This window comes from Lissotriton vulgaris, chromosome 7, assembly GCF_964263255.1.
Source record: "Lissotriton vulgaris chromosome 7, aLisVul1.2, whole genome shotgun sequence".
In the NCBI taxonomy this organism is placed as follows: domain Eukaryota; kingdom Metazoa; phylum Chordata; class Amphibia; order Caudata; family Salamandridae; genus Lissotriton; species Lissotriton vulgaris.
In genome coordinates this window covers 720956873-720982499 of record NC_141695.1, presented here as the reverse complement: position 1 = coordinate 720982499, position 25627 = coordinate 720956873, and the positions used below count along the sequence as shown (strand labels likewise).

The following is a 25627-nucleotide window of genomic DNA, read 5'->3' as shown; positions in this document are numbered from 1 at the left end:
TATATTCTCCGAGCGCTATCCTGTCCTTGGAAATGCTGTGCTGTGAAAAGCGCTGTTGCCCATCATAATCTCCAAGCGCTATCCTGCCCTGGAAAGCACTGTGCTGTGAAAAGCGCTGTGCCCTGAAAAGCGCTGTTGCCCATTACCGCCGCCGCCCGGTACCTGTAGCTGGCGCGGGGACTGAGCACTGTGACCTGGGAGACGCTGTAGCGTGAAGAGGCACTGCCTAGCGTCGATCACAGCTGCAACCTGGATTCACCTGCGCTGTTCTGAGGCGCTGCTGGAAAGTGCGCCTAGGGCCCATAAGTCACCGCCGCGGCCCATGCGCCCACCTGCTGCTCACCGCTGCGGCCCCTGAAGCCTGGGAAGGGCCACCGCGGGATTCCTGTAGGCCGCGCTGGGCCTCTGAAGCTGCTGCACCACCGTCACAAGACGGGGCATCGGCCTCGTCATAGGCCACGCCCCCGCCAACACCGCGCAGCCATTGGAGGAGGCTACCGCGCCCCTGCAAGCCGCGCTGCCATTGACGGCTGCGGGCTCGCCCCTCCTACACCTCATCCTGATTGGTTCTGGGCCTCAGGAAGCACCTGGAGGCCTGGGACCGGTTCGTCGCCAGCGCAGGGCTCCACGGAGAGTGAGAGCCCCCCCTCCAGCTGGCACCAGCCCCGGACGGCCGGAACACCACTAGGAGGCCCGGAACACCCCCGCGAGGGGGCTCACAAGAGAGTGCGATCCCCCCCTGACCTGCCCACACCTCGCCCAAACCTGCAGATTGCCGCAAGGGCCCCTCGAAGGGCCGAAGGTTAAGGTGAAATCCCTGGGGAGGGCGGAGGACCCAGGAGAAAGCGGGGGCTGCCGTGGAGCCTCAAGTGAACAGAGAGGCAGCTCCACGACCGCCCCTCCCCGCAGGAGGCTGCAGTTGGGCTCTGGTGGCCCTAGTTAATTCCGCAAGGGCCTGGAATAAGGGGAAAAGTGACTGAGGGCCCCCTGAACTGGGCGTTAGCCTGAATTGTTGACTGTTTTTTGTGCCTAAATTTAACCCCTGGCTAGGGGAGTGTTCTTTGCAGCATGCCCTGTAGCAGGAAATCTTGTTTATGTTTCGGATGTGCCCTTTAAACAGAGGTTTACTCATTCCAATGATCCCCATGCAAAAGGCATGTTTTATATTGAAACTAGTCCTATGAAATGTTGTCTTTAATGAACCTGCTTCTGAGAAATGTTATTGCCTAGCCTGCCCCTACATAATAGAGAGGTATTTACAGACATGTTTGCCTGATGTTTAGGCAATGTCCAATGCCTTACTTGATGCCAGAGCAAAGTTACTTACCTGCCTTGAAGAAGTCTAGATAAAAGAGTCTTGTTTTAACCAACTACCTGGTGTGGTGTCATTTTATTGCGTGTGCCTCCCTGTCTCAGTGTGAGTGTGAGCAACACTTCTGCTTTACACCTAGTCTTCGGGTGCCTACCTGCCTCGCGCCGAGCTACCGTGGTGGAATTGGTGACCCCAGTTCTAACATTGGTGTTCAGCAGCGGGATAAGGACCTGTGGTTGTGCAGCACCCTCCAGTGATTCAGTGTGCGCCGCAATTAGACACCTGTTGTATGCAAGCCTAACAAATTGACCTCCACTGTCTAATTGATTGTGCAGACTCCTGTTTTATGCCTTTTACCTACGTCCTAGTGTTTATTTCCTTTAAATTGTCTGGGTCCCCACCTGTCAGGATGGAGTTTGAGCTGGCCAACCTAGAAGTGTATACAGTGGCACAGCTGAGGGACTTCTTTCAGGGTATGGAGGTGTCCGTCGGCGGAGGCGCCAAGAGAGAGGAGCTTCGGAAAGCCTTGAGGACATGGGTAATGGCCCACCTGAAGGGGAGAGTGGATGAGGGGCATGAGGAGCTGGGCGCACAAGGGGAGGCAGGTGCTCCAGGAGAGTTAGACCCGCTGCACATTGACATTAGTGAGAATGGGTTGGGGCAGGCAGTATGGTGTCAAGGAGGAGTGCATCGCCAGAGGAGTATGAGGTCAGGAGGGAGGAGAGGCAATTGAGATTGGAGCTTGCTAGAGTGGAGAAGGAGAGAGAGGAAAATAAGCTAGCCATGGAGGAGAGGAAGCTTGCGCACAAGCTTAGCCTAAAAGAATTGGAGCTGCGAACAATGCAAATAGGGGCACATGGCAATATGAATGGTGGCAGCGTACCAGAGGTTCCACAAGAGCCTAAGTTCTATCTACCGAAGGAGGTGATAGCCAGTTTCAGTGTGGGCGATGACATTGACAAGTGGTTGGCGGTGTATGAGGTGTCCTTGGTAGCCCATGGGGTGCCCAAGGGTATGCAACTCTTACCACGCATTTTTTACCATGCATACCATTACCACGCATACCATTACCACGCAGAACCCTTCACCAGGCATACCTTTACCACGCATTACACTACAACGCATATACTATTACAACGCATACCATTACAACGTAAGTATAGGTAAGTATATCATTTAATTTTATATATAGGTTTTAGGGGTGGGTTTGGGTTATGGGGTACAGGGGTATTTTTAGGTTTTAGGGCTGGGTTTGGGTTTTGGGGTACAGGGGTATTTTTAGGTTTTAGGGCTGGGTTTGGGTTTTGGGGTACAGGGGTATTTTTAGGGCTGGGTTTGGGGTACAGGGGTATTTTTAGGTTTTAGGGCTGGGTTTGGGTTTTGGGGTACAGGGGTATTTTTAGGTTTTAGGGCTGGGTTTGGGTTTTGGGGTACAGGGGTATTTTTAGGTTTTAGGGCTGGGTTTGGGTTTTGGGGTACAGGGGTATTTTTAGGTTTTAGGGCTAGGTTTGGGTTTTGGGGTACAGGGGTATTTTTAGGTTTTAGGGCTAGGTTTGGGTTTTGGGGTACAGGGGTATTTTTAGGTTTTAGGGCTGGGTTTGGGTTTTGGGGTAAGGGGTATTTTTAGGTTTTAGGGCTGGGTTTGTGTTTTGGGGAATAGGGGTATTTTTAGGTTTTAGGGCTGGGTTTGGGTTTTGGGGTACAGGGGTATTTTTAGGTTTTAGGGTTGGGATTGGGTTTTGGGGTACAGGGGTATTTTTAGGTTTTAGGGTTGGGATTGGGTTTTGGGGTACAGGGGTATTTTTAGGTTTTAGGGTTGGGATTGGGTTTTGGGGTACAGGGGTATTTTTAACATATATTTAAAAATAATAAAATTTAAATTATTTTTATTAATTAAATTATTTAATAATTAAATAATAAATAATTAAATAAAATAATTAAAACAAAATTATTTACATTATATATAAATATTATATACTTACCTATACTTACGTTGTAATGGTATGCGTTGTAATAGTATCTGCGTTGTAGTGTTTTGCGTTGTAAAGGTTTTCGTTGTAACATGACCTGTGTTGTAAAAAATGCGTGGTAATGGTATGCGTGCTAAAAGTACGCGTGATAACATCATATATCCGTGCCCAAGAGTTACTGGGGGGTGGCCTATATCGGTACATACCTCCAGTGGTAAGGGACACACTCCTGACTTTAGAGATAGCGGACCAAACCAACTACCCTGTCATGAAGGAGGCTCTGCTTAGGAAGTTTGGCCTCACCCCAGAGAAGTATTGCCAGAGGTTCCACAACAGCCATAAGCTTCACACACAAAACTGGGTGGATTTCTTTGATTATGCACGGAAGGCCTTAGATGGTTGGGTGCGTGGCAGCGAAGTGAGTGATTACGAAGGGCTGTACAAATTGTTTTTAAGGGAGCACCTTCTAGATAAATGTTTTCCGGAGCTGCGCAAACACCTGGTGGACCACAAGCTGACCGACCCTCTGGAACTTGCGGAGGAGGCGGATACCTGGGTTAGCACTCAGGTGTCCCAGAAGGGACCCAGAGGAGAAGCCCCGAAAGGTGGACAGGGTTTTCCCTAGAGGGGTGAGGGGGAGATTAAAGGAAGGAATTCTCTAGAGGTCCACAAAATGGACCACCTGGGAAAGGGGTAGGTTCCCCACCCCAACCTGGATTCCAGAAACCCACTTACCCTGACAAGAGTCAGCAGCCCAGAACTGTCCGGTGCTACGAGTGAGGGGAGGTTAGACACTACAAGGAGGATCCCCAGTGTCGCAAGAGGTCCCCAGCTCCCACAGGAGGTAAGAGCCCCGGGGTGGCTAGTGTAGCCCTGGGGGAGGAGTTGTCCCTAGATGAGGGGGGTGAGTGGACAGGGTTGACCCTGGTTTCACTCTGGGATAGAGAGATGGTCCCAGTGATGCAGTTACCCTCGAACACTGCCAAGTATCGGCAGAGGGTGCTGGTTAACGGGCAGGAGGTGGAGGCTCTGACGGACATGGGTGCCAGCATGATGATGGTACTGAGACAGCTGGTGTCCCGGGAGCAAGTAATCCCAAACGTACTACATCCGGCCGTGTTGGCTGAGGGCAGTATTGGTTACTATCCTGTGGTTCAGGTTCCCTTTGAGTGGGGAGGAGTCTTGGGCCAGTTGAGAGTTGCTGTAAGCCCTGCCTTGCCAGTTGAGTGTCTGCTCGGAAACGATCTGGAGTATACTGCCTGGAAGAAGGTGGAGTTCCAAGCCCACACAGAAATGCTGCGGTTACCAGAATGGATTTGGGTGGTCACGAGGTCCATGGCTGCCCGGCGAGGAACTCAACCCAGGTTGGAGCCTGGAACAATGGCCCAGCCCAATGATGTTGTGGAAGACACGCCCCTTGAGATGGATGGGGAGCCCGCAGAGGTAACCCCGGAGTCCGCGGAGGTGGATGTTGTTCCTGTGGGGGACTTGCCGACCCCTGCAGAGTGGCAGGTGAAAGGAGGGCCTACCCGGGAGGAATTCTGTCGGGCGCAGAGAGAGTGCCCCATGCTTGAAGGCATGCGGCGGCAGGCCGAAGCCCAAGCGACCAACCAAGAGACCCGGAATTACAACATTTACTGGGAGGATGACCTCCTCTACAGTGAGCCTAAGGCTCCGGTGCATGGATCATCAAGGTCCTTAGTGGTCCTCCAATACTACTGAGCCTTCCTGCTAGAATTGGCACACAAGATACCACTAGCTGGACACCTCGGTCAGGACAAAACCTTTGCACGGTTGGTCCCACATTTTTACTGGCCCAGAATGCGAGTTGCCTCTGACACCTTTTGCAAGACCTGTAAGACTTGTCAAGCGAGTGGCAAGACTGGGACTAAGTTGAAGGTCCCTTTGGAACCGCTCCCGGTTGTCGGCACCCCTTTTGAGCGGGTTGGCATTGATATTGTTGGACCAATGGACCCGCCGACTTCTTCGGGACACCGGCTCATCTTGGTGTTGGTGGACCACGCCACCCGGTACCCAGAGGCCATCCCTCTGAAGATCATCACTGCACCTGTGGTGGCGCGGGCCTTGATGGGGATTTTTACCCGTGTGGGATTCCCTAAGGTCGTGGTGTTGGATACGGGCACAAATTTCATGTCGGCCTACATGCAGGCCATGTGGAAGGAGTGCGGAGTGACCTACCGGTTCTCCACTCCTTACCACCCCTAGACTAACAGGCTCGTAGAGCGCTTCAATAAGACCCTGAAGGGGATGATCCGGAGCCTGCCAGAGGACTTGAGACGGAAATGGGATGTCCTCTTACCCTGTCTGCTATTTTCTTACCGAGAGGTGCCGCAGAAGGGATTCGGGTTCAGCCCCTTTAAGCTGCTCTATGGCCACCCCGTTAGGGGGCCCCTCAGCCTTGTGAAGTAGGGGTGGGAGAAGACTTCGAAGAAGCTTCCCCGTGACATGGTCAGTTACATGCTGGCATTCCGCAGCCAGATGGCCAAGCTGTGGAAGGAAGCCTCAGACAACCTGGAGGCTAGTCAAGCCGTCATGAAGGAGTGGTATGACCGCAAGGCTCAGACGGTGGAGTTGGATGCTGGACACAAGGTGTGGGTCATGGAGCCCGGAGAGCTTAGCACCCTCCAGGGCCAGTGGACTGGACCATATGAGATCGTGGAGAAACAAGGCCAGACCACTTACGTTGTAGACCTAAAGACCCCCCGACAGCCCCATAGGGTGTTCCACATCAACCGCCTGAAGCTGCACCATAAGCGATCTGAGCTTGCTCTCCTTATAATGACGGATGGCAGCAAAGAAGAAGAGAGAAAGCCTCTTCCAGACATTCTGGTGGCCGAAGAGAAGGATGGATCAGTGGAGGGAGTGGTCCTCTCCCCATCCTTGACCCCTGAACAACAGAGGGACTGCCGCCAGGTATTGGAGCAGTACACCTCGCTGTTCTCCCTCACTCCTGGAATCACGCATCTGTGTACCCATGACGTGGACACAGGGGACAGCCCACCCATGAAAACCAAGTCTTACCGCCTGTCCGACAAGATTAAGACCAGCATCCAGAGTGAGGGGGTCAACATGTTGGAGCTGGGGGTGATTGAGCCTTCCAGCAGCCCTTGGGCTAGTCCGGTGGTGTTGGTGCCGAAAGTGGCCCCACCGGGCACCACACCAGAACGTTGGTTCTGTGTGGACTACTGCGGTCTGAACTCTGTGACCAAGACGGATGCTCACCCGATCCCTCGGGCGGATGAGCTGATTGACCGACTGGGAGCAGCTCGGTATCTAAGTACCATTGACCTGATTTCAGGATACTGGCAGATTGCCATGATGGACGGAGCAAAGGAGAAGACTGCGTTCTCCACCCCCGGGGGCCACTTTCAATTCCAGGTGATGCCCTTCGGGCTCAAGAATGCTCCGGCCACTTTCCAGCGGTTGGTTAACCAGGGACTTTCTGGCCTAGAGGCTTTCTTAGCTGCCTACCTGGATGACATAGCTGTCTTCAGCAGCAGCTAGGAGGACCATCTGCAGCATCTCCAGGAGGTGCTGCAGGCTCTACAGTGGGCTGGCCTAACCATCAAGGGTAGCAAGTGCCAGATTGGACAGGGATCTGTTGTGTACCTGCGACACCTGGTGGGTGGGGGTAAGGTGCAACCCCTCAAGGCCAAAATTTAGACCATCCTGGCCTGGGATCCTCCCAAAACCCAAACAGAGGTCCGAGTTTTCCTCGGCCTCACTGGTTATTACCACTGCTTTGTCAAGGGGTATGGAACCATCATAGCTCCACTGACTGAATTGACGTTGCAAAAGCAGCCACGAAAAGTCATCTGGACGGCTGCCTGTCAAGCGGCATTTGACACCCTGAAGCACGCGATGTGCACCGCTCCGGTGCTTGCAACTCCAGATTTCTCCAAGGAATTTATCGTGCAGACAGACGCCTCTGAGCATGGCATAGGAGCTGTGTTCTTCCAGCTAAACGAAGAAGGCCAAGACCAGCCCGTGGCCTTTATTTCCCGAAGGCTACTCCCCAGGTAACAATGGTGGAGTACGATAGAGCGTGAAGCCTTCGCCGTGGTTTGGGCCCTGAAGAATCTGAGGCCATATCTTTTTGGCTCTCACTTCCTCATTCAGACCGACCACGAACCCTCGCTGGCTCATGCAAATGAGAGGCGAAAACCCCAAATTGATAAGGTGGTCCATTTCCCTCCAGGGTATGGACTTTCGAGTGGAACATCAGCCCGGAGTAGACCACGCCAACACTGATGGTCCCTCCCTGTTTTTCCGCCTTAGTGATAAGAACTCCCTAGAGGTTGGGTAGCTCTCCCCACTTTTGGCTGGGGGGGGCGCATGTTAGGCCTATCAGTCCTAGGGTGGTCTTACCCTGTTTTTTTTGCCCTTTTGCCTTTTTTTGCCACCATCTTTTTGTTGGACCTAGGTTTCTGGGTGCCTTACCACTGCCAAACAGTGCTGAGGTGCAGATGCTCTCTCCCAACAACATAGCTGCGATAGGCCCCTGCTACTGCGGAGTGGCCTTTGTAGACACACACGAGTAGTCAGGAGCAGGCTGGGACATCATGATACAGTATCACTGCCATCCCGCCTTTTTTTTCCATAGCCTAGAATGTAGAAGCTTCTGGAACCTTCCAGACCTGGGAGGGGTTACGCTTTGCCGCCTTTAGAGGAGGGTCAACTGACCTAGGTGTATAAGGGGAAAGGAGGGAAACCTGCCTGTCAGTTGGGGCTCCACTGGACCTGGGGGAACCTCTGCAGGAGTTTAGGCGGTTGGGCCTAGAGGAAGAACCTACACCACTGGGACTGACTGGGCCTAGGCACTGCTTTTATAAGTTAGGTGAGGGACTCTGCCAGCTTGCTGATCTGGCCCAGCTTTGGGGGACCCAGGGAACCACCTCCTGTGTGCCAAGGGCAACCCTTCTGCCTCTGAAGCCACCAACTCAAACCCCCTTCTCCCCCCCTCCCCATGAAACTACACAAGAAGGGCGCTGGAACCATCAAGTTCTGTAAGGAAGAACCTACTTGCTGTGAGGACTGCTGGGGGATAAAGCAGGTAACCAGCGCTTACTGCCTGAACTGTGCCCCAGCTCTGTCCTGCCTAAGCTGTGACTGATCCCAAGCTCTACTTTGCCCTGAACTGCCAAGAGCTGTTTGCTGCCGGGACTGTCTGCCCCCTAAGCGCTATAATCTCCAAGCGTTATCCTACTCTTGAAAAAGACGTGCTGTGAAATGCGCTGTGCCCTGAAAAGCGCTGTTGCCCATCATAATCTCCAAGCGCTATCCTGCCCTCGAAAGCGCTGTGCTGTGAAAAGCACTGTGCTCTGAAAAGCGCTGGTGCCCATTACCGCAGCCGCCGGGTACCTGTAGCTGGGCCCGGGGACTGAGCGCCGTGACCTGGAAGGCGCTGTGGCGTGAAGAGGCGCTGCCTCGTGTCAATCACCGCTGCAGCCCGGATTCACCTGCGCTGTCCTGGGGTGCTGCTGGAAAGTGCGCCTAGGGCCCGTAAGTCACCACTGCGTCCCAGGCGCCCGACCTGCTGCTCACCGCCGCGGCCCCCGAAGCCTGGGGAGGGCCGCCCCGGGATTCCTGTAGGCCGCGCTGGGCCTCAGAAGCTGCTGCACAACCGTCATGTGACAGGGCGTCGGCCGCGTCATAGGCCACGACCCGTCAACACTGCTCAGCCATTGGAGGAGGCTACCGCTCCCCCACAAGCCACGGTGGCATTGGCGGCTGCGTGCGCGCCCCTCCTACACTGCATCCTGATTGGTACTGGGCCCCAAGAAGCACCTGGAGGCCCGGGACCGGTTCGTCACCAGCGCGGGGCTCCACGGAGAGTGAAAGCCCCCCCCAGATGGCACCAGCCCCGGACGGCCAGAACACCACTAGGAGGCCCGGAACACCGGCGAGGGGGCTCACAAGAGAGCGCGAGCCCCCCCGACCTGCCCACACCTCGCCCAAACCTGCACTACGCCGCAAGGGCCCCCGAAGGGCCGAAGGTTAAGGTAATATCCCTGGGGGAGGGCGGAGGACCCAGGAGAAAGCGGGGGCTGCCGTGGAGCCTCAAGTGAACAGAGAGGCAGCCCCGCGACTGCCCCTCCCTGCAGGAGACTGCAGTTGGCCTGTGGTGGCCCTGGTTAATACCGCAAGGGCCTGGAATAAGGGGAAAAGTGACTGAGGGCCCCCTGAACTGGACGTTAGTCTGAATTGTTAACTGTTTTTTGTGCCTAAAGGTAACCCCTGGCTAAAGGAAGTGTTCTTTGCAGCATGCCCTGTAGCAGGAAACCTTGTTTATGTTTCGGATGTGCCCTTTAAGCAAAGGTTTACTCATTCCAATGTTCCCCATGCACAAGGAATGTTTTATATTGAAACTAGTCCTATGAAATGTTGTCTTTAATGAACCTGCTTCTGAGAAATGTTATTGCCTAGCCTGCCCCTACATAATAGAGAGGTATTTACAGACATGTTTGCCTGATGTTTAGGAAATGTCCAATGCCTTATTTGATCTAGGCAAAGTTACTTACCTGCCTTGAAGAAGTCTAGATAAAAGAGTCTTGTTTTAACCAACTACCTGGGGTGGTGTAATTTTATTGTGTGTGCCTCCCTGTCTCAGTGTGAGTGTGTGCTGCACTTCTGCTTTACACCTAGTCTTCGGGTGCCTACCTGCCTCGCGCCGAGCTACCGTGGTGGAATTGGTGACCCCAGTTCTAACAGAGTTTCTCTGATCTATTTTAGCAGAGCTAGCGCCAGGACACCTTCGGGTAATCATGCACTATGAAAGTCACTTCAACATAACATTACATAACTTGAGAGACCCTTTTACTTCAAAGCATCATCACATCAGGTTCACCACCCTAATTAACTACCTCAATAGGTATCTATGTCCGTTCTGGACATGTACTACCAGCATATTGTAGATTAAATCTCATGTTATAGGAAACTATTTTAGCTAAACTCTTGACTTCCAAAATATCAGGAACATATATATATACATAGGAAATCATTGATTTGAAGTGCTTATCTCTTAATATAAGTACATTGATGGCATAAATGTTTTCAAGAGACGCAAATGTGGAGTTACAAATAGTAAGTCAATACTTACCTATTCCTACCTTCAAGATATTTTGGTTTTGTATGTTTAGGCTATGACACTTTTGTGGGATGAAATTTCTTTCCTTAATATTCTGACAAACAGTCATGCCGGGATTGTAGTGTCATTTTCTGCCTTCATTTTGTGGAAAAGAGAAAATGTAATTGTCGCTCTTAGGCATGAAGACATTATTAACAGAGCACAGAGAAATGGGTGCCTGTGCTTGCAGTTACATACACCAGTTGAGAGAGACATTGAGGATACCTAACCATATAGGCAGGCCCCAGGCCTAGCTCTCCCATGCTGCTTCATCACTCTGCTTTCTCCCCGTTTCTCTGAGTGCTTTCTCTTGCTTTTGCCTCGTTTTTACTGCCTTTTCCTTCCTTTCTCCTGCTCTTTTTTCACTACTTTCTCCTTCCTTTCCCCCCATTTTTCTGAGAGCTTTCTCCTACTCTTGTCTCATTTCTTACTGCTTCCTCCTTCCTCTCCCCGTTTTTCTAAATGCTTTCTCCTGCCTTTGCCTCATTTTTCTCTGCTTCCTCCTTCCTTTCCCCACATGTTACTGACTGCTTTCTCTTGCTTTTGCCTCGTTTTTCACTGCTTTCTCCACAAAGCAGCTAGCAACTCCAGCACCTTGAAATCCTCACATGCTTTATAAATCCTCATTGATTGATTGAAGCATGAAGTCCTGGGCAATAACACCAGGGAGGAAACAAATATTGATGCTGAAGCAAACCCTGGAAAAGAGACACAAACATTACCGTATTTTCCGGCGTATAAGACGACTCGGCGTATAAGACGACCCCCTACTTTGCCTGAAAAAATGTAGGTTTTGTGCTATACTCGCCGTATAAGACGACCCCCACTTCCAGCGCAGTCCAACGCAGTCCTGCATAGCCATTCCGAGAATGTACCGGTATTTTGAACTTACCGTATTAGTCTAGTCCTCCTCCCTGTGGGTGAGCAGTAAGGCTTTATCAGTGGACAGTGTTACCTAAGCGTTTATTTTACAAACTCAAAGACTGAACTCAAACAAATTGGTTGTATAAACAATCTTGCTTTACTCGCAATATTTTTATTTAGAACCATATGAAAAACTGTCACTTCTGAATATACCGGTACGGTACGGTAAACATAAATTAGTGCATGAAACAGTGCAAGTGGATTAAACTTTCCATAACTTTCCATAAATCCAAGCGATTTCTACAGGATTTACAACGTTCCCTTTAAAAGCCTTCAAAATCCTCCTCTTCGTCATCTGATCTCATAAGTAAGTCAATGAGATCTTGTGGTACATCTGTAAGGCAGTCATCGTATGGATCTGGTACCAATTCCGCATCAGATGATGTGGTCTCTTCTTCGGCATCCTCTTCACCTTCCCACAAATAGTCGTCCTCCATACCATCTAATGAATTTGATATGCCACACTTCTTGAAAGACTTTATTACAGTTTCTGCATCAATGTCGTTCCAGGCCTTTATAACAAAGGTGCACAAAACATCCAACTGTGGAGCACGCATGTTTCCTCCTTTTGTGAATGTTTTTTCACCGCTAACCATCCACTCATTCCACTGTTCTCGGATGCGATCTTTAAATGGCTTGTTTAGGCACACATCCAGTGGCTGCACCAACGATGTCAATCCTCCAGGTATAACTGCAGCATCTGTTTTTAGTCTTGCCAGCCTTTGCTTGGTGCTTGGAGTTAAATGAGCCCTGAACATATCCCACACCAGTAGACTACGTCTTTGTAGAAGTCCACCTGGTCGCCTGCTCCATACATTATCAAGCCATAGCTTTACCCCTTCTTCATCCATCCATCCTTTCTCATTCACATGCACAAAACAACCAACAGGGAACTTGAGTTTCGGCATTGTTTTTCTTTTGAAAATAACCATTGGTCTCAGCTTTGCGCCATCAGCTGTGCATGCTAGTACCACTGTGAAACTGGACTTCTCATGTCCTGTTGTTTTTATTAAAATTGTCTTTTCGCCTTTTTGATGGACAGTTTTGTTGGCAATCATATCGAAATTCATTGGAGTTTCATCCATATTTCCGATGCTACTTAGCGCATAGCCATGTTCATTGCGCAGCCTAATAACGTAGCGATGGAAGCTATGCATTTTGGCATCAAGATCCGCAGGTAATTTCTGGGCAATTTTTGTCTTTTGCCGCAATACCAGATTATGCCTTCCCAAGAATCTGGTACACCAGGATACAGTGGCCTTAAATCTGTGGCTGAGATCTGGATTAGATTTGGCCCACTGAAGTGCAACCAATCGGATTTTATTTCGGGTCATGACATAACCGCTTTGCCGATGCTCGGCCACCATGTCTGCTACATGCTTTTCGAGTTCTGGCCAATGTGGGGTGCCTCTTCTTAATGCACACTTGCCCCTTGGCATACTCCGTAATGCTTTCTCATTTGCTCTCCAGGCCCGAACCATCTTTTCTGTCACTCCATATTGTCTTGCAGCAGCACAGTTATTATGTTCCGTGGCAAAATCCACAACTTTAAGTTTGTAACTGGCTTCATATTTCCTTCTTCTTGCCACTGCTGGAGCCTTGCTGGGTTCTTGACTGCCAGCCATTTGCACTGGATGCGCTGCTGGAGCCTTGCCGGGTTCTTCACTGTCTGCCATTTGCACTGGATGTGCTGCTGGAGCCTTGCCGGGTTCTTGACTGTCAGCCATTTGCACTGGATGTACTGGTGCTGTACAGTATGAACAGGTGCAGAGACTGTCTTCAACACCACACGTACTGTACGGCAAATACGGTATCTGCTCACCAGACTGCCTTTCCTCTTCGCAACAACCAGCCAATCACGGCAAGTGCTCTACTGCCTTCGGTAACATTCGGGAACATTCTACAGTCCCCTTTCTATGCCCACGCCCATGTCAAGGAGAGAGGGGCGCGTGCCAAAACGTGCCAAATGTGCCAAACGTGTCAACACACCGGGCGCTGCCATCTTCGGCGCTGGCTGCCCGTTACCATATACCGTATTTCGGACGTCCTGCTGCCTCGTCCTGCTGCCTCGTCTGCCTGGGGATGTGCAAGCGGTTGGAGGCGCGTGTACAGCGGCAGGGGCAGTCGAGGTAAGACTCATGGCGCCATTTGCTCGCTTGTGAAGCGGTCATACACCTTCGAGTGAAGTCCTCGCTATGAAAAAAAACGTTCGCTTTCGATACTTGCACAATTCATGGCGCGGGGGCTGGGTGTGGACGTTGCCAGTGCCGGTGGCTGTATTTTTTAACATAAGGTGTGTTGTTTCTTGTTATTTCCTATTGTGAAGCGGTCTGACACCATCGAGTGAAGTCCTCGCTTTGAAAAAGCGCATGAAAACATACCATAAAATTTTGTACCCTGCGTATAAGACGACCCCCGACTTTCCAGAAAATTTTACGGGGTTAAAAAGTCGTCTTATACGCCGGAAAATACGGTACACAAGGAGAAACTAACAATCCAGAGAGCTCGCTACACTGAGAAACCAAAGCATAGGGGTACAATGTGATTTAAGAATGCTACCTAAAATAACTGTAATTGGTGAGGCTACGCATTTGTATCCTGACCTGGTGCTCCTCTCTGTATTTGTATTTTACGAATTTCACTGTTGCAATCTGTTTTTAAACGCACATGTTTCAGCGCTGTACTTGCTTTTTTACCTGTATTCCCTTCCCTGTTGGTCACCTCGCCCCGTTCCAGCACAACAGTGTGCTAGTTGTGTGGAGGGCGGTAACCTTCTCCTCTTGCCCTCCCTTCACGTGACTCATTTCCGAGGTTGTTGGGGGTGGGACGAGTGATCCGAGTTCTCCTGCATAATCATGGTGGGACAGCAGCCGTGCGCCTGGCAGACGACAGACACGCTGTCGGTCTGTCCAGAGATAAGCCTATTTACTCTCGCGAGGATCTCTGTGAACTCCTGTGCCTACCCCCTGAAGAAGCTGCTTTAGGGTCCGTTCTGTTGCATAAGGTGTGGTTTTCATTCCTGGGCCACCTCCTCATCCCCTATCCTGTCTACCACTTCTGGCCAGGGTATCATACTTCTCAGTCTTAACTGTTGTTCCCTAGTTAAACATTTTAACAATGTCTTTGATTTGCTGCAAGACGAATCTCCGGATGTTCTTTTCCTTAGGGAGACTTGGTTGTCTTCTGACACGGTGGCTGAGCCAGGTCTGGCACTTCCCCAGGGCTTCAGTATTGCAACCCTTAATAGGGAGTCCAGGGGGGTGGTATTGCAGTTGTTTTCAAATCTTTTTATACCTGCACTTTCACTAAAATGGAGCTGACCAGCTGTGAGTGCGCTCGCTTTAGGATTTCCCTCAATGATAGTTAGACACTGTCTGGGCTATTAATCTATCGCCCACCAGGACCGTCTAAAGAGATTAGGACTGCCCTTGTAGATATAGTCAGCTCTCAGGCCATGAGAGCTGCAACAGACGACATCCGAACACTACTGGACAACGGAGAAACAGTGGCCCTCATTCTACTCGACCTCTCCGCCGCCTTAGACACTGTCTGTCACAGCACCCTCATACAGCGCCTCAGCAACATCGGCATAAAAGGAAAAGCCTTGGACTGGATCATCTCGTTCCTAGCTGGGAGAACTCAGAGAGTCCGACTTCCCTCATTCAAATCAGAGGCCACCGAAGTCATCTGCGGTGTACCACAAGGATCATCACTCAGTCCCACCCTCTTCAACGTTTACATGACTCCACTCGCTTCCATCGCACGTCAACACAACCTTAACATCATCTCTTACGCTGACGACACCCAGCTGATCCTTTCCCTCACCAAAGACCCCAACACTGCCAAAACCAATCTTCACGAAGGCATGAAAGAAGTAGCCGTATGGATGAAAAACAGCCGCCTAAAACGGAAGTGCTTATCCTAGGATCATCCCCCTCTGCCTGGGACGACTCATGGTGGCCTTCGGATCTGGGCTCAGCACCCATACCCACAGACCACGTAAGTAACCTTGGCTTCATCCTAGACTCCTCACTCTCGATGACCAAACAAGCCAACGCCGTCTCATCCTCCTGCTTCAATGTACTTCGTATGCTCAAAAAAATCTTCCACTGGATCCCCGCCGAGACAAGAAAGGCTGTCACCCACGCACTGGTTACGAGTCGACTAGACTACGGAAACACCCTCTACGCCAGAATTACTGCCAAATTACAGAAAAAACTCCAACGCATCCAAAACGCATCAGCGAGACTCATTTTGGACATCCCTCGCCAAGATCACATTACCGGCCACCTGAAACACCTCCACTGGCTTCCCGTCAACAAGAGAATAACATTCCATCTCCTCACCCACGCACACAAGGCCCTCTACAAACTAGGGCCCGAATGCCTCAAAACTCGACTATATTTCTACACACCCACCCGCCAACTAAGATCCTCCAATCAAGGCCTCGCCGCAGTTCCGCGTATCCAAAGATCCACCATGGGAGGTAGATCCTTCTCCTACTTGGCGGCCAAGACCTGGAACTCACTCCCCACTCACCTCCGCCTTACACAGAACCACATCTCCTTCAGAAAAGAACTTAAAACCTGGCTATTCGATAAATAATGAACCCCCTCCCCAAGCGCCTTGAGACCCTCTGGGTGAGTAGTGCGCTATATAAATTCTTGAACTTGAACTTGAACTTGAACATTTAGAAAGTCCTCAGGATGCGGAAACAAGTAATTTTCTAGCTGACCTTGAGGCGTGGCCATTGGTCCAACTGGTCCAGGGTTCAATACATTCTGCTGGCCACTTGTTGGACCCAATCTTGAGGGACCTCTGTTCCCTCACAGTCAACACTCCTGTCCCAGTGTGATGGTCTGATCACTGTCTAATATCCATGACACTCTGAGGGGTAATACCTGCTCGTAGTCCCTCTCAGAAGTACGCCTTTGAGCGCCCTTCGCATAAATTAGATACTGACCAATTTCATGCACTCCTCTCCGCAAATATCCTTAGCATGTCAGAAGACCCTGATGTGGCTGATAAAGCATTGTCGGATTGGATTCTTAGGCCACTGGACGCGCTTCCAATGGCCGTAATTCGAAGTCCAGCCCATGGTATAATGACAAGCTTGCTAGTATGCGTAGAGCTTGTAAAAGGTTAGAGCGGGTGTGGAGACATGATTACGATGCCATCTCGAAGGGGTGCTATCAGACAGCTCTTAAAATTACCATAGGGCTATCCAGTCTGAATGGGCAGCCTATTTTGCGGTTGAAATCAGGTGCAGCAGCAACCCCTCCAAAAGCATCTTTTCCATACTTAAGGATCTTAAACGGGCATCATCATCTACAACCCCTTGATGTTATTCGCTGAGCAATGTGAAGCTCTTGCCTCTTTCTTTGTTGAGAAGGTGAGGAAAATCTATAACTCCTTTCCTCAAGCTGCTCCATGCCCTGACCCTGTTCTCAGCTCCGTCACCACACATACTCTCGCTGCTTTCTCGCCTATCTTACAGGACCAGTTGTGGATGCTATGCAGTAAGGTCAAATCGGGCTCGCCTGTAGACCCCCTTAAACCAGAGCAATTTGTGAAATCTCTTCCTGTGCTACTCTCGCCACTTGGACAGGTGATTAACTTATCCCTGTCTAAGGCAGTTGTCCCTAGGACTTTGAAGCAAGCTAAGGTGGTCCCCCTATTTAAAAAAACCCTCCCTAGATTCAACTAAACCAGAACATTTCCGCCCCATTTCTCTCCTGCCTTGGGTTCCAAGATTTCTGAGACCTATGTCAATTCCATCTTGACAAGTTTTTTGGAAGACAACAACATTGTGGACCCTTCGCAGAATGGCTTCCGCTCGGGTCACAGCACAGAATCTGATCTCCTAGGGGTGACTGAACATCTGATGGTCACACTAGATGTGGGACGTACTTGGGCACTGATTCTATTAGATCTCAGTGCCGCTTTTGATACAGTTTCCCACCAGATCGTGTTGCAGCGGTTGGTGGAGGTGGGCACTGTAGGCTCTGCCCTGGATTGGTTTGCTTCTTTCCTTTCAGAGAGAACCTTCCAAGTGACGGTCCCCTCTTTTTCCGCCTCGATCCACAGCTTGAAACAAGGGGTGCCACAGGGCTTGTCACTGAGCCCTACATTATTTAATCTTTATGTCCAACCGCTAGCAGCAGTGGCCAGAAGCAGAGGGCTGACAGTGGTATCATACGCTGACGACACGCAGCTGGTAGTGGCACTCTCCGACGACTCCATGGGGGATGCCTCTAAGTTTCAGAGTGATCTTACAGCTATTGCTGTGTGGTTGTCTGCCACCTGTCTACAGCTCAATGCTGGTAAGTCAGAGATCCTGCTGGTTGGAAGGAACCCAGTGCTGTGGAGTGAGCACTGGTGGCCTACCACCTTGGGCTGGTAACCCACCCCCAAACAGGTGGTAAAAAATCTGGGCGTCTAGGTGGATTCGGCCCTCAGCTTCCAAGTTCAAACAAAGAAGGTGGTAGGGACCTGCTTTGGAATACTGCCAGGGCTCAAACCACTGCTAGGGTTTTTCGATCCGCCCACTTGGCAGGTTATCATCCAGGCCCCCATTCTATCTAGATTGGACTACGCAAGTTCCCTATATTTGGGGTCAAATAAGACAGAGATTCTGAGACTTCAGAATGCGGCAGACAGAACTCTGCTCGGCCTTCCTAGAACATTCTCCACCTCATGTGCTAACAACGACTACATTGGCTGCCGGTGGCCAGCCGTGTGGAGTTCAAGTCCCTCTGTATCGCTTTTAAAATTCTGTAATCTTCCTCCCCTGGTATTCTGGCCAACCTGCTCCTACCCAATACACCCACCCCCCAACTTCGGTCTATGGGTCAACATCTGGGGGCTGTTTGTGGGGTGAGGCGGGTGCGTGCCGGTGGGCGTTCTTTCCATACACTGGCAGCCAAACTTTAGAATTCTCTCCTACTGCGCATCCGAAGTCTGACCAAGTCTTTTTTTTCCGTAAGGCACTTAAAAACCATCTATTTCCCCCACCCTAGGCCCGGTGGTTCTCGTCTGCGTCTCCCTATCTGCTGCTGCTAGCGTTGGGAAGCCCCTTTGCTGGGGCAGCTGTGCGCTCTACAAAACTTCTTAACCTAACCTAACCTACAGGGCAACCTGGCAATCCTGAATGGGCTGGTCTGATAGGTCAGTAGGTGGGATGTTTTTTGACTGTTTGAGGGACCGTTTTATGGTCTGGTGGGCATTTCCCTGATATTACCACAAACCTTGCCTGCAGCTAGCACAAATGTGGGCAGTGTCCCACATCTTGGAAAATATGTATACAGCATGTCTTGGCAAGTTCGAATCTGCTCTGGTTTGTGATCGTAGGCCATTTTTAGGTCTCGCCTAGGCAGCGCGCATGCGCTGCTCTAGGAGGACCTTTAGCCATCGGTCTTCACTTTTCAAGCACTGCGCTCGTGCTTGTGGTGGCATCCACCTTGCGGGAGCAAGCAGCGGTGCGCCACGAGTGCAGTGCTTGAAAAGTGAAGACTGCTCTCCCTAGTGTGCGCGAGCGCACAAGTGTTCCTCCCTCTTCATCTATTTCGTTTCCTGTCTTTCTCCCCATCGCCCACAGTGCTGTTCCCTCCTCTTGCTCGCTTTCCTTTATCTTTCTTTCTTGGTTATTCTTACATTTTTTTGTCTGCATTAGTGTCCGTCTCCTCTTCTCTTTTCAAAACCCCATCCCATGCACTTTTTTCTTTTCCATATCTCTTATGATCGTTCTTTTCGTTCACATTTTTCCTTTTCTGCAACATTCGCTTACCGCTTTTGATTTCCCATTTTTCTTTTCCTACTCACTTTCCCTCTCTTTTTCTCTTTCACTCTTTTCTGCTATTCACTGCCTTTTCTTCCCCTTCCCCTTTGCCTGTGTCTTTTGCCTCATGCTTCATCTTATTCTTTGTCTCATGTGTTCTCTTTCCCTCGCTGTTCCCTCATCCCTTGTTCTTGTGCTTCCTTGTTTGATGCTACATAATTGTGATAACAACACATTCTTTGTAACTTAGTGACTAGTGCTGGCTCGTGTGTACAGTAGGCCAAAGATTCGATCTTTATTCGGTAATGATGAGGAATATTACATTCACAAAAAGAAACGCTAAATATGCTCTGGAGTGCAAGCAAGCACCACGCCAAGCTGTGGCTCACACGCTGCGCATTTCTCTCCGATGCCAAACGGTAGAGCGCGCAGAGAGAGCCAAGCGAGCCTGGACAATTGGCTGAGCTATCATCATGGCATCACCAGGTATCCTTTTTAATTCATCTCCAAGTGATCTATAGCATCAGCAACATTCACCTACTCCCAGAGTCTACTACCGTGGACTGAGTGTGAAGTTAGAGAAAAAAATGACTCATGGACTAACAGAAACACAACAACCCCTCGATTGACAGAGACATGACATCCCTCGGACTAATAGGCACACCATTATCCATGGAGTAATAGAGACATAACAGTAAATATTCCATCCAGACTATCTGCAACGCTTAGAGAGAGACGAAGCAGAACATATCGCCCTAGTAATTCAGAGATAATGACACATGAAACAAGCATTGGCATAGCCAATAGGTCTCGCCTTTGGGACCTTATAAGTGTTTAGCTATGCAATAGTTGATGCTGTTGCACCAAGGATATTGTGCTGCATAACTAAACACTTATAAGGTCCCAAAGGCGAGACCTATTGGCTATGCCGATGCTTGTTTATCTATTTTATTGGCTAATGAGAGACGCTTTTCTTTTGTTGCCTGGCCCTATTTTCATCCCCAGTCCGACCCTGTCCTGAATCCTGTGTGATTCCAAAGAGTTCCCCAGGTGTATGTTGGCAAACCCTTGCAGGTCGCAGCTCTATGGTCCTGAAGCTAACAGGGTGTTTGGGCTCCATAATTGATTTTTTCCAAAGTACATGCATCGTGGCATGTTTAAATGCCAGAGGGACAATCCTTTCGACAAGTTAAGGATTGATGAATCCTAACAGCTGATCATTAATGTCAGGAAGGAGATATTGCCAAGATCTGGCCAGGCAAGTGACTGAGGGAGCAGCACAGTCTATATTTTAGTGGATTGAATCACATTGCACAATGTATGTTTCATAAAAAATTTCCATATCATTTTTGACTCTAGTTTCTTCCTGTTTTATTGCCTGGCAGGGTCTTTTCCGCCTATGTGAAAGAGATTGAAGACAGACCCAGTGCCACGCCCTGGGGTGCCAAGATGCCTTTTGGCGAGCTTCTGTTCGAGAAGGGCGAGAGCGGCGGGTGGGTGCACAGTGCCTGCTTTTCCCCCAGTGGTCAGTGCCTGGCCTGGGTCAGTCATGACAGCACTGTCACCGTGGTCGATGCAGCAAGAGATAAGGTGTAAGTATATGCCCTTCCGAAGGTCTGTCTGCATGTATGTTTGGGGGTCATAAAGGGGTTGGCAGGATGGAGCTGAGGAAGGTAGAGGCATTCTCCCTCAAATAATGTTTACATTTAAAGATTCACGCCGTTATACATAAAAAAAAATGTTTAAGCACACGCCTGACCTGTGGCCAGGGCAGCAGGAATAATGCAATTATGTGGTATTTACCACTTAATTATGGATTTAATGTTTTGCCATATAATTCATTGTTTACTGCACAGTCAACAAATTCCAAAATAATGAATTTGTTGTAGGCCAGACATATAAAAAAAATACTTGAAGAACCCACTGCACGCGGTACTGCATGGTTGCAGCCTCTTTGCAATAGTTAAGTGTTCACCTTTCGGTTGTTGCTTGCTGTTTTTAGGTGTTAACCTGCTGTTAAGGAGATGAAGCTTTTGCTCAGACCATATTAATGAGTGCCAAAATGTCAAAATAACACTGTCACATAATGTGTTGGGTTTTACTTAATGATCTGCCTTTTTTGTTCCATAATTTAACCAACCCTGGCACATGATTGGTGTTCAAAACTTTCTCAATGTGCAAACACTGGCCGCTTTTTAGCAACCAAATTCACTAATGGGGGCGACTTTTACTTTGGTTCCTGGGCCTGTTTTTTGTTCCAGACCGACCCTGGTCTCCATGATCTATAGATAGACACCGCTCTTGAGTGGGAGTAAATGACTCTGACTTCTTTTTCTGTAGGGTGACCCAGCTGAAGACCGAGTTCCTCCCTTTCCTGAGCGTGATTTTTGTATCCGAGAACCAGTTCATCGCTGCTGTGAGTGCGATCCCTTATTTCCATGCATGCTTTACATGTGTTTTTAAGGCTTCGGTCCTGTATCCTCGGCTAAATATGCAAAATATCAAACTACTGCTCTCCTTTTCCACTACACAATATCATTAATTAATACAGGATTGTATAAAGCATCTATTAATCAAAGGATACGAAGTTTCAAAGGCTGAAATTAAGAATGAAACAGTAAAGGCAATAATGTCCAGCCCTGCAAAGCATCCATTTAACTGCATATCTGACTAGGACTGAAGCAATACAGTTCAAATCCGTTCTAATGCAGTACCTGGCTTCCCATCACTGAGAGACCTTGGAGCAGCAGTAGCTGCTGCAAGATGTAAATGAGCCAGTCAGAACAGCTATGGTGATTCCATCACCGTCCCTTGGCAGCCCATCCAGAAAGGAAAAAACAGATATGGCTTCATAGTGGGCATACCGCGTGCGATTCGCCCCATCCATAGCACCCCCCATATCCCAATCACCCTTCCCCCCACAAATTGAAACTAGGCAAATGGGTGGTCTTCACTGCGTAGCCTTTATTAAATTCAGTTAAATGCAATCCTTGCTTGGTTGATGCACAGTCAACCGTCGACCATTTTATTACATTTTCAAAACCACACACAAAGATATATGCAATAGGCTTGTGAAATATACCATGCAGCCAAAGTTTATATATATTGAATTTACAGCCGGTCTCTCCAGAACCACACTTTTCTGCGTGTTGCGGCAGCAGGCCACAACCAATTCCTTGTGGGTTGGTCCAGCAGGCCACAACCAATTTTTCACAGCTCTCCTGTGGGATAACTAGCGGCCGCCTATCCCCTAGACGCGGCCGCAATTTTTCTCACCACAAGCACCGGCATCTCGGGTAGGGCAGGAGAGTCCAGGTCCACCAGCAGGTCAGCCCCCTCTCCCGCCAGCCCGGAGCCCCATCTACCGTCCGCCCTGCTGCTCCAGGATCAGACCGTTCCTGCCACTCCGGAGTCCCTGCCATTTCCCTTGCCTGGGACCCCGCCACACCTCCCTCCAAACCCCTAAACCAAGGGATGGGTGGGTGGGCAATTTGTTGCAGCTCCGATCCTCCGGACACCGCGGAGAGGAGACAAAGAGGGCTTCCCCCTTGAGACTCCAGCCCTTTTGTCTCCTTTGTGTTCTGGGAGGGTCGTCTGCACCTAGCTGACGCCCCTCCAACATTCATGGACTCTTGACAACTCCCCTTTCTCTCCGCCACCTTTCAACCGGAAGTCGACTCCCGCTCGAGCTGCCACTAAGGGCCCCCCGTCCCTAGGCGTGGGGGGGCCTGCCAGTTATCTTACCAGTCTGAATTCAGCCTGGAAGTGATCGAATGGGATCCTGGCATTTAAGTTTGACGTGATTGAATTCTGAAGTAAGGTGAGTAGCGGAGGGGATGCAGGGCTGGTTGGTACCTGACATCTGTAAGGTGTATTTGATGCTGAGTGACACATCCTGGATGCTTTGACCGAATTATCCCTTACTCTGCTGGCTGATACCTTACTCAGTGCAGAAAGATGAGGTATCACAGAACCCCAGAGGTGACTCTGGTGGGACAGGGAAAACAAGGGCACAGAGTGGCACAGTTAAAGGTGAGAATAGTCAGAGGTACCCCACACCTTATTGACATGGGGCCAAGAAATAGCACACATAAGATAAAAATAGGACGTTGCACTCCGGAATAACATGGACGGTGCAGCATAATGATAGACTAATTCAACTACTTGGGTCTCTGTAAACCGAGAAATAAGTTCTAAACCTTCACAAATGGTAAATATTTTCTATCTTGCCCATTCAGTCTATTTACTCTTTTTCACTTAATGCCGGCACTACAGGTACCAGGCAGCAACGGCTCCTTTCCTAAAGAGGTGAGCGCCGCCCGACTGCTCTGCGAGCAGTGTAAAAAGGAAAACTAAATCGATAATAACAAACGCTTTTGTCGTTTTAGTTTTCCTTCCTGCTCAGGTGCGGGAGGGGAGGAGGGGCCAGGCTGGCCAGTGCAGTGGGCAGGGGGAGGAGTGTGAAGCACGCAGTAAAGTGGGCATGACGGTTTGGCTGGCCCAAGAGGGCCTGTCAAACCGTCATGCGCACTTTGCATCCTCTCCATCCGGCTGTATTACACAGCCCAGTGAAGAACAGGCAAAGCCTCCAAGCTCCTGTCTGAGTGCCGATCCATGGTGATCAGACCAATCACAACGCTGCTTAAGGCAGCGTTGTGATTGGACAGGGGATTCAGGGAGGCTGGGAGATTCCTGTTGCGGCGCGGAGGAGAAGGAGCAGAGGCGGCAGCACCCAGTGGCACCCAGGTAAGTCTGTTTAATTTCATTTTTTTGTATTCCCCGGATCTGCTCCCCCATTCACTCCCATTACCCCACCCGTGCTTAGTAGCTGCACAAAGCAGCACACATAGAAACAGCAAAAACGAGGAGAAATAAAGCATTTCTCCTCGTGTTGCCATGTTAAGACCAGGTTTTCCCGGGTCTCAATTTTGGTGCTGCATCCTATTTACACCACCCTTGTAAATAGGGGGCAGCGTCTAAATCAATGAGTGTTGTGGCGGAACGCCCACCGCAACACCCATTGCTCATCCCTCTCACACTAAGTATAGTGAGAAAGGGTGCCTTATTTACAAGGCGGCGTTAAGCCACGTTAAGTGGCTTAACGCCACCTTGCAAATAAGCCAAAGCTCCTATCGCCACAGGAATGCCACTAAAAGGGATGATAGGGGCTTGTAAATATGCCCCTTAATCTATAGTACATTCTTAAATGTAAATGACATCAATCGCATTATTGTCTTCAGCCCATCAGGACACTGAAGGACAGTCTCTTTTATGCAAGTATTTTTCATATTGTAGTAGCATGTTGACCTTGCATCCCCCTCGCAGGGCCACGATTGCTGCCCCTACCTCTTCACATACAGCAGCCCAGACAACATTGAGGTCATTGGAAAAATCGGCGGGCAGAAGCAGAGCTCCAGGGGGAACATGTCAGCCATGCAGCACTTCCGGAATCTGGACAAAAAAGCCACAGTCGAGAACGAGGATCCCACCGTGGCCACACTCCACCAAAACAGCATCAGGCGAGTTTTCATTGATTTGCACTTTTGGAAACGTTTGAAAGTAGCCTAATGTTTCTTGCTTTATTTGTAAACGTTTTCCTATATATTTCTAAAAGTGAGAAGTGATATAGCTATTCTTCACTATAAACGCCTTCACAGGCACCTTCTGAAATATATTTTCACTGTTCTTCTCTGGAATTCGCTTTGACCCCTTCACTGGAAGGAGTGACTGCATACACTTCGGCCCTAGAGCTTTAAAAAAAAAACTAAAATCAGCATCAGTGTGTTCAAACACATGTAATATCACTGCAGACCACTGCATTGTGTCAGTATGACTGTTATTTGATGACTAATAACAAAGTAAGACTATATGAAAAGTATAAAAACAACATATTTTCTAATTCTGTACAAACTAAGAAATCTTAGCGGTGCAAACTAGAGCTCTCTTGCCTTGTCTAGCTGGCCCGGAGAATGTGCTGAACAATATATTGTCAGAGTAGATTGGTGAGAGGACCAAGTTTCGGGATCAACTGTTTCCATGATGAACAGGGTCAGTACTGATCAGCATTAGGTGGGCCTCTGTCTAGAGTGGCACAGTGAGTAGAAAATGATGGGTCAGAAAGCTATCCCAAGTCATTGCCACTGGTTAGACTTTTGCAAGCATTAATCCCATCACTATTTGGGTGTTTGTTTGCCCATAGTATGCCTAGAAGCTTGAGACTGGCACAGCTTTCCAGCCCTACTACTGTCAATGACTGTGTATTTCAAAAGTAGTACAATTGCACCAATTCAAGGAGATCTTTTGTGGTTGCAAATGTAGTATATTTTTCATAAACCAGGCACTATATGGGCCTCATTCACAAAGGTAACTTATACTTGTGAGTAATTATTGAAGATAAGAAGTTAAATAGTTGTTCTTAGTAATGCAGAACAACATCTCCAGGTTGCCTCTACAACGCTCCTCCTGGCAATGACAGTTATTCCACACATAACATTCTA

At 49.5% G+C, this 25627-nt stretch overlaps 1 protein-coding gene across 2 annotated transcripts in view; it reads left to right on the top strand.

Annotated features, from left to right (window-relative positions):
• The window catches only part of LOC147702325 (actin-related protein 2/3 complex subunit 1A-B-like), a 262621-nt gene that overhangs the window by 111959 nt on the left and 125035 nt on the right, over positions 1–25627 (top strand). For both annotated transcript variants that reach the window (XM_086928777.1, XM_086928778.1), the window contains exons 6-8: positions 20516–20722; positions 21471–21546; positions 24456–24649. In XM_086928777.1, coding sequence (XP_086784903.1) covers positions 20516–20722; positions 21471–21546; positions 24456–24649 — 477 coding nt within the window. The remainder of the gene's footprint in view (positions 1–20515; positions 20723–21470; positions 21547–24455; positions 24650–25627) is intronic.